This window comes from Lacerta agilis, chromosome 14 (assembly GCF_009819535.1).
Source record: "Lacerta agilis isolate rLacAgi1 chromosome 14, rLacAgi1.pri, whole genome shotgun sequence".
Classification (NCBI taxonomy): Eukaryota; Metazoa; Chordata; class Lepidosauria; order Squamata; family Lacertidae; genus Lacerta; species Lacerta agilis.
In genome coordinates this window covers 30,745,815-30,760,520 of record NC_046325.1, presented here as the reverse complement: position 1 = coordinate 30,760,520, position 14,706 = coordinate 30,745,815, and the positions used below count along the sequence as shown (strand labels likewise).

General features: G+C 44.8%; 1 protein-coding gene across 1 annotated transcript in view; it reads right to left on the bottom strand.

Moving 5' to 3' along the window:
• The window catches only part of TBKBP1 (TBK1 binding protein 1), a 40,867-nt gene that overhangs the window by 24,991 nt on the left and 1,170 nt on the right, over positions 1-14,706 (bottom strand). Inside the window, 6 exon segments of the mRNA XM_033169443.1 lie at positions 1,054-1,115; positions 4,025-4,188; positions 4,191-4,220; positions 8,535-8,676; positions 10,749-10,853; positions 13,934-14,056. Coding sequence (XP_033025334.1) covers positions 1,054-1,115; positions 4,025-4,188; positions 4,191-4,220; positions 8,535-8,676; positions 10,749-10,853; positions 13,934-14,056 — 626 coding nt within the window.

Genomic DNA, 14,706 nt, shown 5'->3' with positions numbered 1-14,706 from the left:
CCAGAAATCCTTGTTCCTTCTTGTATCATCTCATGGAACTATTATATCCCACGTATTTTGCTCATGTCTAGTATTCCTATGGATGGAACATTACTGAACTTTAGGAATATTATCACTCCTCCATGCATTGATTATTTTGGGCCTCTTTCTACACATGTGAAGCAGACCTGTATATATTTTATATTGTAATCCTGTTTAGCATTTAGTTGAATTTCATACCCCGTTCGATAATGACATAAAATAAGATACTATTTATGATACTCAGCAGGTTAGGTTTGTTTGTGGTTTGTGTTACCATTGTAACAATAGAGACAATTTATGGTACCCGAGTTAGGAGGAGAGCAGAGAATTGTAACAGATCCTTTACATCCCGGTCATCATCTGCTTGAATTACTTCCATCTGGACGTCGCTACAGGACTTCATATACAAAATCGGCCAGGCACAAGAATAGTTTTTTCCTTTGTGCCATTAAATTGTTAAATTCGTAGTTGTATAGCTGAAGGGGAGGTAAATTATGGGTGGGGTTCCTTTGCTTCTTTGTATTGTGAGAGAACAGTGTCTGTATGTTTACATTGCAATGTAGCCGAAACAAATTCCAAGTATGTTGGAAAATGTATTTGGCCAATAATAATTATTCCTATTCTTATTGTACGTAACCAAGGTTTTTTAGTGGTTGTGCTAATTTATACGCATAGAAGCGCATTTAGCAATCATTACTGCCATTTCAATTGAAATTCATACATCTCTCCATAGTGGGAAGGACTATGACCAGCTTTGTGGCTGCTCAGTTTGCTTTCCAGGTGCTAACTGTTGATGAGCAGGTTCAAGAAAGGTTAGCCGGGTCAGGTATTGGCTCCCAAGGTCCCAAGGCCTCACTGGGAAAGCGTCACAGAACAACTCACAAAGCAAAACAAATTCACCGCGAATGCACTATTATTGTGACCAGTGTGTTGCTGCAGCATACAGCTGCAACAGAATAGCTGTCTGGAGGGGGCCCAAGGAATTCAACCCCACCAAACTTAAAACACCCATTGATATGAATTGACACTTACTGGTCATCTCCAACTTTCTTCACCCATGCCATGTCCCTCTCCGACTGACTCGTTGCAAGGTCCTAGGAAACATTAAGACAAGCCCTGTTATAATAGGGCGGGAGAGTAGAAAGAAGCAAGCGCAACCTCACCGTAGCTGTCAACTTTTCCCTTTTTTTACAGAGAAATTCCCTTATTCCAAATAGGATTCCTCGCAAGAAAAGAGAAAAGCTGACAGCTATGAACCTCACACTTCCATAATACGAAAGCTCATACCAGGAACAAACTCAGTTGGTCTCTAAGGTGCTACTAGAAAGAACTTCCATAATAATAATCCGAACAGAGGAGCCCCTTGATTGGGAGATGCATTCTGCAACTGGAATATATTAGGCAAACTGTATTTATTTGTTAAAAGTCATCTTAATCTGGCCTGTTCTGTTCATCATAAGGCCCCAAAAAGCATCTCACAATAATAATGCAAAGACAAAACTGGCTTAGATGGCGATAAAAAAATTGCACTATAGGAAGTGTATAAAAGCAAGCAGAGCTAGACTGTGGGTTTTCAACCTACATGAGCCAGGATGCACTGAAAGGGTTTACTGACAGTTAAATCATGCAGTAGCCCAGGGTTTCACAAACTTGGGTCTATAGTTGTTTTGGACTACAACTCCCATCATCCTTCACTTGGTGGTCAGGGCTAATGGGAATTGTAGTCCGAAAATGGCTGGCTACCCCAGTTTGGGAAACCCTAGGTTACTGCATAATTTAACTGTCAGTAATCTTCTTCAGATTTTTCTAATCTAAATTTGTCCTTGGCCAGGGTGAAGCTATGGGCTTTCTGAATCCATACTCTCTGATCCCCTCATATTACATACAGTGTTGGTTTCATCTCGCTTTCTCAACAATCTGTCTTGTTCTTGTCACAGCAAACCACAGAAAGGTAGCTTGTGGCTCTCCAGATGTAGTTGAACTCCAAATCCCATCAGCCCCAACCAGCACAGCTATGGGTCAGGGACGCTGGGAGTTGTAGTCCAGCAACACTGCAGTGTATCATCTCCCACCATACATTCACTTGCAGATATCTCAAATAGACATACTATGCATCAGTTCTTGAGAAAATAGCAAAGCCTACTAAACGGAAGCAGCTGTACTTTTACCAGTCCACTTGTCTCGAATGAGAACTGTGCAGTCAATCCAGAAACCATATTATTTTAGCAACAGCAATAATTTTTATTAAATTTAACAACATCCTGCTTTCATGTTGGCACACGTATCTGCGTGAGTAGCAATATAAAACTGTCACTGATCTGTATTTCTGGACTCTGTAAAATGAAAGTCTATCTTATTACTATATAGCTCATTGTGTTTTGTAGTCAGGGCAACTGTTTTCATCTTGAAACCCAAACCCTGCATTCTCAGCAATATATTAAAATATACACCATATACTATGTTGCTGTGAACTGATCTTTATCACAAGATAGCTGCATATTAACTGAAAGGTAAGCTTCCGATGTCACAAGTCTCACAGCCCATGACAAAACCACACCTGTGCTAGGACTTAAACCAAGTCATCTGGTCTCAACGTTCCCACAGCACCTTGGAATCTGTGGTCCTACAAGGCCTTGAAAATTTCCCACAGAGATTTCACCCCTCACAATGCCACCGAGATTTTCCAGGAGCCCCAAACACCCAAGTTCAATCCAAAAGATGTTTAGAAACTGTACAGATCACACATTTAAAGCACATTTCTCCCTAAAGAACCCCAGGAACGTAGTTGATCCCTCAGAGCGACCATTGCTCAGAGCGACCATGCCTTAATATACTTCAGTTCCCAGGAGTCATTGAGGAGGGGAGGGAAACATGCTTTAAACATATGGTCTGTACACAAGCCTAGGCCTGTAGTATACATGCTCCCGTAGACTGTCCGTTTCTTAAAAGCTAGGTGCGCTATCAACCTCACCTCAGGAATTACAAGGTATGACCAGAAAGTTCGGTGAGTGGTCACAGAAATCAGACAGCGAGAAATATTCAAACATACATGCCTTACAGGCCTTCAAAGTAGCCCACCTCTGATACAATGCACCATTGACAATGTTCGTAGAACTGATGGAAACTTCTCAAGAAGTCCTCTTTTGTATGGTTTCAGTTCCTCGTCACAGCAGCTTGGACGTGTGAAATGTTGGAAAATCTGTGCCCTTTCGGTGCAGATTTCAGTTTTGGGAAAAAGAAAGAAATCGGTGGGGCCAGATCGGGAGAATATGGAGGGTGGGACAACTCAGTAACTCAGTAACCATTTAACGCGGAACATGCAATTCTTCTGCCATCATTCAGACGGACAAGAAGAAGAGTTTGGATTTGATATCCCGCTTTATCACTACCCGAAGGAGTCTCAAAGCGGCTAACATTCTCCTTTCCCCTCCTCCCCCACAACAAACACTCTGTGAGGTGAGTGAGGCTGAGAGACTTCAAAGAAGTGTGACTAGCTCAAAGTCACCCAGCAGCTGCATGTGGAGGAGCGGAGACGCGAACCCGGTTCACCAGATTACGAGTCTACCGTTCTTAACCACTACACCACACTGGCTCTCTGATCCCACATCAATAACTCACGAACTCTGTCAACATTTGCTGCCATTCTGCTCATTGGCGGTCTGCCAGACCAAGGTCATCTTCGATGGTTTGCTGCCCTTCACGGAAACGCTTAAACCACTCACACACTGTCTTTCGAGTTACAGCTTCATCTCCGCACACAACTGTGAGCATTTCGTGGGTATCCGATGCCGATTATATGTTCGAATATTTCTCGCTGTCCGATTTCTGGGACTGTTCACCGAACTTTACGGTCACACCTTGTATACTTCAAAATACGTTTCGTTCCTTAGTTTGCCACAGTCTCCCAGGTAGTAAGCAGCTCTGGAGCTGTGGAGACCATTCCAGAATTTGCAGCCTTTATATCCCCACCGCATTGCATTCTCCCAACCAGTTTTAAATTTACCTGAGCCCGCGTCTCTTGCAGCTGCTTCACCTCCGCCTGCAGCCTCTCGCACTCGGCCTTCAGCTGCTCTTCCCGGTGCTGCGAATTCTGGACTTCCTGCCTCGTCTCCTCCAGCTCCACTTCCAGCCTCTGCACCTCCAGCCCCTCCACCTGTTCGAGGCCCTGGGGCTCTGCCAGTTCATTGAGCAATCCAGTACTAGGAAACACGAGAGGCAGGCAAGGGTTGGGTGGGTGACATGGGAGGAAATAAGTTAACGGGGAAAGTGTAGCAGAGGGGTGGGCAGGCTTCTAGGGTGAAGCTACTGCCGTTTGGAAATTTCTCAATGCAAGTAGTAAGTAAATGCTATTATAGTGTGTGCACCCTGATACTCTCTCGTACCTGCCTCTTCAGAAGCCCAGCTGAGTGGCCACATCAAATGAACAGAAGTGGGCGACTGCTTTTTTAGGAGTGGTACCCCAGTTATGGAGCTGTGTTCATGAAAGGCCCTCTTAGTGCCATCTTTGTGCTTGTTAGGGTCAAGGGGAGACTTTTCTGTTCAGCTGGGGCTTTTAAAGAACTTAGATCACCTGTACACCGAGTATACCTGAAGGAGTGTCTCACCCTCATTGTTCAGCCCAGACAGGAGCTCCAGCTCTGAGGTCCTTCTGGCGGTTCCCTCACTGCGAGAAGAGAGGTTACAGGGAACCAGGCAGAGGGCCTTCTCGGTAGTGGCGCCTGCCTGTGCAACGCCCTCCCATCAGATGTCAAGGAAATAAACAACTTTCTGACTTTTAGAAGACATCTGAAGGCAGCCCTATTAGGGACATTTTAATGTTTGATGTTGTTGCATTATTTTATTATTATTATTATTATTATTATTATTATTATTATTCTGTTGGGAGCTGCCCAGAGTGGCTGGGGAAACCCAGCCAGATGCGCAAGGTATAAAATTATTATTATTATTATTATTATTATTATTATTATTATATCTGCATTTTAACTTTAGGGGTTGCAGTGAGGTTTGTCTTTGTTATATTTACGTAGCTTTTATTTTTATTTAATTTGTTTTTTCCCCTTTTTGACTTTATTTTAGGACACTCAGAGACGTTGGGCAGCAAACAAATGGCGCAAATGAATAAACAAACCTTAAATGAAAGCTGCAGCGTCGTAATTAATTTTAGTAGCAGGATATACAGGTAAAATCATCGTGTTATCCTTGCCCAATATTGTTACAATGAGGAAAAATGAGCTCATTTCCAGTTATGGACACTGGCCTGTTCATTCTTTTAAAGACATTGCTCCAAATGCATATTCTGGGATTGGGGTGGTCTTGCACAGACTATTTATTTGTATTTTTTTAAAAAATAAAGCTGTGCCATGCTGAGAAAAATGAGTCTGGCTTTGACCGTCCCTTGGAAAAAACGAATTTGGTGTTTAAACTGTTCGGCAATGGCTATAAAATCCCCACCACCACCACCTTAATGCCAAGAAGTCTAAGCTTACTGTAGGTGAGTGATATTTCCACATGGCTGTGAAGTGTCAAACTTAGCTGCCACAAGCAGCCATTTCGTTGACAATTCCTCACAGCTGGAGTTGCAAAAAGACTTGAGCAACATTAAAAAAAAAAAATTGACACGTGTTAAAATGTTCTGTGGCATCATATTCTTGAAAAACATCTCCCATAAAAAAACAGGCACTTGGCCATGAAGCTCACTGGGTAATGCTGGTAGCTAGTCCCTGCTATTCTATTCTGTCAGGAATGCTTTGATGGTGTTTCATGCTTGGGGGGGTTGGACTGGATGGCCCTTGTGGTCTCTTCCAACTCTATGATTCTATGCTTCTCAGCCTAACCTACCTCACAGGGTTGTTGTGAGGATTAACTGAGGAGGTGAAAAACCATGTATGTGACCTTGAACTCCTTGGAGAAAAAGGTGGAAAATAAATGTGATAAATAATACATCATAATAATAGATACATGCTAATATTCCAGGAGTTTGGATGGCTTATATCAACTTAAATGTTGATGTGCTGATGGTTATTGTATCTGCTGGTGGGTGTTTCTTCGTCTTACACTTCTTTCTCCTTCCTGCATTTTTCTTCTCTTTTTTGCTAAATTGTTGTTAATTTTTCACACACACCCAAAAAATAACTACCATACAACCTTGGCCCACCATGGGAAACTCATTTTAAAGCTCTGCTTAAGGAAAAAAAAGAAAAGAATAAAGTTTATCTTGAGAATACTTGGGGTCTAAAGTTTGCTCTGCAACCTTTTGAAAATGGACCCTATTGCATGTAGGGGGAAAGGGGGAAAACAAGAATCACAGTGCCATCTACTGGGTGGAAACAAAGCCCGTGCCTCAAAACAAATAAATCCACATTTACACACACACAGAGAGAGAGAGAGAGAAGATCGACAAACTAGATTATGCCGGCCTGATTAATTAGGTTCTTGCCTCTGGGTGTAAATGCATTGGCTTTTTTCCAGACCCCTGGAAATGTACCGCAGGACACTCTGGGACTAGCTAGTGCAGTCTGCAATTCATCCAGACAGTTTCCTTGATTAGAAATAGTTAATCAGTGGGGATCCAGTTTTATTGTGTGTTTACACCTACAAACGGACAATCCTAGCTCCTGATCCAGGAGGGGAACGTGTGCATAACAGTCACTGGCTCACACGATTCCCCATCCACCTTCATGGTAGCCCACCTTTCTTGAATATTTATTAATACTGACACTTAGCATTTATAAAGCACATTTTAAGTGTTCAAATACACTTGACGTATATTGTTTTGAAAGCAAAACCCTGTGTATGACTACTCAAAGCAAGTTCAATGGGATTTACTTCCAGGTAGGCATGTACATGACTATTCTTTACAGTATGAATCCTTGTATTCTTATTAAGACTCTTAGCTAAGCCAAGGAATATAAAATAATCAATTAAACCTGGGTCAATTTGCATAGGAGTAAAAACAGTCACCATGAGACAAAAAAAGTGCACTTATGCCGTTTTTAGACGATGCGATGTGTTAAGGGGCCAACGTCCCGATCATTTATTTGGACAATTTTATATCCTGCCTACTTACAAAGGAACCCAGGCAGCTAACAAACCAAAAAATAAAAAGGTCACCACACTGCCATAATAAATAATTCACAATACCTTGGGGCAGCAGTCTAAAAAATTAAAATACTTTAAAAATAAATTCAGCTAAAGGCCTTTTTTAAACAACCAGGATTTTACTAGCCTCCTAAAAATATCAAAGCAACAGGGCCTCGCAAGCCTCAATTAACAAGAGCATTTGGGCCTCTGTAGTTAAGGGCACCCTGTGATCAGCTGACTTCAGAGGTCAATGAAGACAAACCAGGCCACATCAAGCCCTCACATCCAAGCCTGCTCCTCGGTGTGAGCCAAAATAATAAAAAAAATTACTTCCAGTAACACCTTAGAGACCAACTAAGTTTGTTATTGGTATGAGCTTTCGTGTGCATTTTGCCACACTTCTTCAGATACCTGAAGAAGTATCTGAAGTATCTGAAGAAGTGTGCATGCACACGAAAGCTCATACCAATAACAAACTTAGTTGGTCTCTAAGGTGCTACTGGAAGGAATTTTTTTATTTGTTTCGACTATGGCAGACCAACATGGCTACCTACCTGTAACTAGAACCTCAGTTGTGAGCAACGCATTGGACCAGGTCTGCCCTCCATCCAGAACTTAACCACTAGCTTGGCTTCACCATGTTAACTGCCTCTGGTTCTCTTGAACTAGACTCCCCCCCCCCACAACTGCGGCCGGCCTCTTTTTGTCTAAGGCCTGATAGTCATAGACGAGCAAAATCGTAGCAAGAACATTTCCATCCACACCAAAGGGAGAAAAGGAACCCCTCTTTTAAGATGATGCTTCCTATCTGAAGGTTTGACAAATTGTTAACTGGCTGCCTCATTACTTGGGGGCACCCGTTTATTCAATTTAAACCGTTGCTGAACTGATGAATCAAACTGACTGTTCAATTAAACCAGGGGTAGCCAACATCACAATGTCCTTGGGACTACAACTCCATCATCTTTGACCACTGATTATGGTGGCTGGTGCCAATAGGAGTTGTACTTCTGGAAGACTCTCAGGCCTTAGTAACTCTGAGACAAGCTGCAGTTGAGTGGTTCAGTTCTGACAATGAAATTTATAAGCCTACCCTGAAAATAAAACCCTGTGACCTTAACTATGGCTTTTATTACCCATTTTGATATTAAAGCAGCTGCGGCCGAGAGAACAAAATTCAGCCTAAAGCAAGCTGGTCAATTCACGGCTGAGGTGAAATCGGAGTCCGAAACATCCCAAGTCCAAGATCTTATTAAGTATACACACCACATCATCAGCCTTCCTTCAGAGTTGAAGTTGCAACCCTCCCTCCCAATTCAGGCAATAAGTACACAAACGTCCTGTCAAATTTCAGAACTGGGAAGAGTACAGAGGTGACTACAAGGGATGGGGAATTGCCAGACTAGAATTACTATTAAAAAAAAAAAAATCACCATGGCTGCCATGAAGCGACAGATACTGGACTTCTTGATTTTGCAGCTGAGAGTTGAGATTCTGGAACGAGCTGCCATCTCTCTGCCTCAACTGCTGCTCTAAGCTTCGTATCCGATTCAGATGTGTCTCAACCAGAGCTCTCTGTAGAGGAACAAGGCCGGAACAGAGAAAGAGAAAAAGAAGAAGACAAAGACGACAAGAAGAAGAAGAAGGCGTCTTTAACTTTGGTGTGCGGAAGTCTTGACAATGAGCTGCCACTAAGCCAACTGATGAAAAAGATTAGACAGCTCCTGATTTTTAAGGCCAATTTCCCCATCCCCCTGGCTCTGAAATCTTCACACCCAATTCTGCTTTGATCGCCATCAGCTTCTCCTTCCTTTTGGCACCCTGAAACAACTAACTGGCTACTCCCACAGTGTTAGCTGATCAGATCAAAGCGGGAAAGAAACCCCCTATTCTACCTGCTTGCCTCTCTTTTCTTCTCCATTTATGCTGTTAAATGAGATTCACCTTTTTGTTTTACCATGACTCTAGTTCTCAAACCTCATTTTTCCTATTCTTCCTTCTCTTGCTCACTTTAAAAAGCCAAGATTCAATTTCCCCTCCCTATTCTGCTCTTTTGTCTTCTCACCTTTACCACTGTAGCAGAGCCTTTTAACGAGACACCTTCCTGGCTATTAGCCAAGAATGGCAAACATTGATTGGACTTCCTTATCCAGAGCAGTTTGCCTTGATCAATACACAATAGGACAAATAACACGGGATGGCTACCTCACCTACTAGTCAGCTTCCAGAAGTTAGATGATCGTGACCAGGAAGGGAAAATGTTATGTCCTTTGCAGGAGCACTTCAACAAATCACAAATTGCCGTGAGACTAAGGAAATTAGGTGTTTGGGGGTTTTGTGCTTGGAAGCAACAATAGCCAGAAGCTCGAGCACTGCATAAGGACTTACTTGCAGAAGCTGAAAATCTGATTTAGAAACTTACCGTATTTTTCTGTCTATAAGACGCCCCCATGTATAAGACGTCCCCTATTTGGGGGCAACAACCAATCACCAATCCACCCTCGGCACTATCCTTGTATAAGATGCCCCCTAATTTTGGACATTATTCTTTATGTCTTATACATGGAAAAATACGGTATATGCTTCTTTCAGGACAAATCTACTGCAAGGCCTGTAGCTCGGTGGCAGAGCATCTGCCTTGCAGGCAGAAGGTCGCAGGTTCAGCACCCAGCTTCTCCAAGTAGAGCTGAAAGAGACTCCTGATCTGGTACCCTGCAGCACCACTGCCAGTGTATGTAAAAGGTAAAGGACCCCTGGATGGTTAAGTCCAGTCAAAGGCGACTATGGGGTTGCGGTGCTCATCTCGCTTTCAGGTCGAAGGAGCTGGCATTTGTCCACAGACAGCTTTCCGGTCATGTAGCCAGCATAACTTAAGGTCGCTTCTGGTGTTAATGGGACACAGTGACAGAAGCCAGAGCACACGGAAACGCTGTTTACCTTCTCACCACAGCGGTACCTATTTATCTACTTGCACTGGCATGCTTTCGAACTGCTAGGTCGGCAGGAGCTGGGACAGAGCAACAGGAGCTCACTCCGTCGCAGGGATTTGAACCGCCGACCTTCCAATCGACAAGCCCAAGAGGCTCAGTGGTTTAGTGGTAGGCAACTTATCTTCCTAAATTCCCTGATCATTCCTGTCAAAAGACCATGCCTCTCCTAGAACTTCCCAGCAACCTCTGGCTGACTATAAGTGGAGCATCAGAGGCAAGCCCAAATGGGTGATTAATGTGACCCAAAGTCAACATTTTTATGATATTTTTCAGTCTTCTACACACTCCACTCCTAAGAATCATGGCAGATTGTTTTATGGGGGGGAGGGAAAACACAAATTAAAAAACTTATCATAAATCAGACAATGCAAAAGCCTTTCTTACTGCCCAAGAAACCTGCCACCTGATGCCGGAACAGGCGAAATGAGAAAAAGTTCCTTCTGGTCAGAAACTGAACTCGCTGTGTTGGACATTTTGCGGATTCTCCAAATCTTCGTTTCAAAACAGAAGTGTGCAGCAGCAAAGCTGTGCTGCAAGCCAGGACAGCTACAAAACAAGAGCCCCATCTCATTTTACAGACACGTCATGCAAACAGGTACATGCAAAGGAGGCTTACAGCATGCCTTGCATCTGGCCAGAATGCTAAATGAAACCCACCATCTGCCCCAGCTCCGACTCAAGGTCAGTCTTCTCCACACACAGCTTCTCATAGGCTTGGATCATCTCACCCAGCTGTTCTTCCCTCTCCTTGCTTTTCTGCAGCTGGTGGGCGGGGGGTGGAGGGGAAGAGAAAAGGCGGAAATCATGGCTCAGCAGCAGCAGCAAGCAACATCTGATCCTGGAACTGCCTGATCGCTAAGGGTGCAGACAAGACGACAGCACGCTCGTTGCCTTTTTAGATATTCATTACCATCTTCCGCCCAGATTAAGCTCACGGGGCAACCTGGCTCGGATCGGATCTGCACAGACCTGGCCTGCCAGCCCCAGGAATCAATCGTGAAACGAACTTTCCGAGAGCAAGGCTGCAATGCACAGAGCTGATAGGCTGGCCCTTGTGTCAATCATAAAGCCACATGCTCACACAGCCTTTCTCAGAGTAGATTGAAGTTTTTTTTTTAATGGCTATGGATGGGAGGCGGTGGGTGCCAAACCAACAGCTGTGCTGATAACTGTGTAGGTAGTTGAAAACAAAGCAAAGCAGGCAGCCCACCTGAAGCACGAGTCGGGGGGGGGCAATAAGCCACACTGAATTTAGAGCCAGGTACATGTGTCATTTGAGGAGCGTCCATCAAATATGAATGAGCTGTGTGCAGCTGCAAGCAATCCCTTTTCAGCCACTTTGCCCCGTCCTTCGTGTGAGTGGCTGAACAAGCCAGGATCCAAAAATTAACCCATTCTGTGAGCCTGTAAAATGGCAGGTAATTTGTAGTTTGCAAGCCATAGTTTCTGAGTTTGCACATAATGGGAAACTATGGCTAACAGCTGGGTCCTGGTTTGCTCGGTCTCTCATGCAAAGGGGGGGTGGGGGTGGAGGAAAGCTGCTGCAGAGAATCTCCATGCACGGAGCTCATGCATATTGTGGCTTATTAAGCAGGGACCTGATCGTGCAAACCAGGCCAGCCTCACCTAGTTTGAAGGTGTGCTTTGAGACATGTGAAACCCTATCTTCCTGCCTGTCCTTTGCTGCTAGGACCTGTTCTGTGCTATGGAATTTCTGGGAGTTGAAACAGTAAAGTGTGTTCTCTGCCTCCCCTTTGCGACAAAACTGCAGTGGAATTAAAGAGGTGCATTGGGCAAAGTGTGTCCACTCCCCCCATAAATAGGGAAATATGTAGTGTGAACTCCAGCAAACTCCTCCTCTGCGAAGCTTAGTGGAAACTCTTTATTCCAGAAACCAAAACAGTACAGGCCTAGTGATCCCAGAAGCTCTTCCCAGTACGTCTTGCTCCAAGAAGGCAGTTGTGAGGACTGAAAGGTCTCTGCCTTCCCACCACACTCTAAGGCTCGTCGCCTCTGGGGTCTTTCCCAAGTAGCACAACCCCCCACTGCTCTGCTCTGCTCCTTTCACTTCTCTGCATGTTCTGGAGAGGGGAGCTGGTCACAGCAGGAGAGGGAGACTCCCTCAATTCTTCAGCAGTCCGCTTCAGTTCTGTCTCCTGGCTCCCCTCCTCTCCTGCCTCTGAACCTGGTCTGCTCTCTGCCCCAGCTTCTTCCTGCTCACTAAACCCTGTTGCCCCTTCAGCTTCCAACACCACCTCCTCCTCCCAATATGCTCCCTCTGACCAATCACTGTCGTCCCACCACCAATCCCCTGGCTCTGAGTCTTCTTCCCCTGGGGGTTTTCCTAGCTGGTGTCTCCCACCACTCCTCTGCAGTGCAGGGAAGGGCAAGGGGGGGCGGGGTGCCACGGGCTGCAGGGCACCCTCCAGCGGGCCCAGCGCTGTCCCAAAAAAACAGCACTGGGTACACCACAGACATGGTGCATGCCAGCCTGCAGGGCACCCCGGCCACTGCATCCCTCCTGGCCACGATCAGGCCCAGCACTGCCGGAAAAATTAGTGTGGGGCACACCGCCAGTAGGGCACCTGGAAGGGACAACCAGGAGGGGAGTGGCTGGCGTGAGCTGGCCTGCAGGTTTCCGTCCCTAGTCCTGGGCACATTCCGGGCGGTGCATCCCACAATGCTTTTTCCAACAGCGTTGGGCTGGCGCATGCAAACTGCTTCCCTTCCGGGAGGTATGCATTTGCTCGGGTGGCATGCCCCGCCCACTTGGATGCCCCGCCTCCATGGTGTGGGGGGTGCGTGCCGTCAGGGGTTGCTATGTGGGCGCTCCTCTGCATCTAGCCAGTGACCAAAGCTGGCACACTTTGCACCACCATGTTTATGAAAGTAAGATTATTTGGGGAGGGGGGGTTCCCTGGCCACTACTGCTGCTGAATGGGCAGGGGTAGCAAACTGTCAAACACCAAAAAAGAAAAAAGAAAAAACCCTGCCCAAAATTTTGGATCCTTGCATTGGTATTATCCTCTTGGAATAAAGTAACTTCTTTGGAGAGACAGCCATTCCTGAAGTCTTCCCATTTGTGAGAACTTCAGGTGTTATCATCTGGAAAAGATTTTCTCAAACAGGATGCTATCTGGAAGCCTGTCATCAGCTGCATAGAGCGTTATCAATAATAATAATAATAATAATAATATAATAATAATAATAATAATAATAATAATATGGTTTTTGTAAGCCTTGGTGAGATGTACACTTTCCAAGTGTAATGATATTTGCCAGCTGCTTAGAGCATTCTTTAATAAGATTCATGTGCTATTATGGATCTCTGTAAACCCTGTTGAAATGTACACTTGAAATAAAACGTTGCCTCTTCTTATAAATACATTGTTGTCACTGCTGTATGCCTTTCAGTATTTTCTGCGGCTCTTAATATAGTACTGTGCCCTTGCCTGTGATTTTGTTGGGGTACCAAGCTGGCAAAAGCAATTTAATAACTAAATTTGCAGGCGCATGTTATTGAGCAATGTGCCGCGATCCACAAGGCAATTGTCCTGTAAAGGTAAAGGTAAAGGTAAAGGTACCCCTGACCGTTAGGTCCAGTCGCGGACAACTCTGGGGTTGCAGTGCTCATCTCACTTTACTGGCCGAGGGAGCCGGCGTACAGCTTCCGGGGCATGTGGCCAGCATGACTAAGCCACTTCTGGCAAACCAGAGCAGCACATGGAAACGCCTTACCTATTACAGACAATAGCACAAAAAGCCACGAGCCAAGATCGCGAAGTCGAGTACTTTCGCTCTTTAAAAGCTCCTTTCCAAGCATGTCGGGAAGCCCTGCTCACCTCACGCTGGAATTGATTCAGCTGCTGCTGGAGGTTGGCTTTCTCGCTTTTCAGAAGAGAGGCCTCCTTGGAGTCGTAGGCTGGGAAGATGCGCTCCTCTCCAAACTCGCTAATCAGGGGGAACTGCAGGCCAGGAGCACAAGGAGAAAAACACCAAGCATTTACTCTCTTAAAAAAAAAAAGAATATGCACATTGCAGAAATACTGGGGAAAGCAGGCAAAGTGAGGAACAATAATAAAGCAGTATGAAGCATTTAAAGTACAGCCGAACCTTGGAAGTCAAACAGAATCCGTTCCGGAAGTCCGTTCAACTTACCAAACATTGGAAAATCAAAGCGCAGCTTCTGATTGGCTGCAGGAAGCTCCTGCAGCCAATCGGAAGCCACGGAAGCCCTGTCAGACATTCGGCTTCCAAAAGAACGTTCGAAAACTTCCGATTTTTTTATCGTTCGGGAGCAAAAACGTTTGAGAACTAGGCTGTTTGAAAACCAAAGTATGACTGGATAGGTTTTATATAACACAGGTTAGTGTTAAAGACAAAGTGACGTGTAGTGGCACAACATTTCATGGGCCACAGCCCAAACCTCAGGCGCAATAGCAAAATTTAAAATATAAAACCAGCAATTGATTCAATATATATCTATATATAAACACACACAATATTATCCCATTCTCATACTCAGCTTCATGGCTGAGTGGGGATTTGAACCCTGGTCTCCCAGGTTCAAGCCTGACATACTAACCCCTACACCACACTGGTTCTCATAACAGGA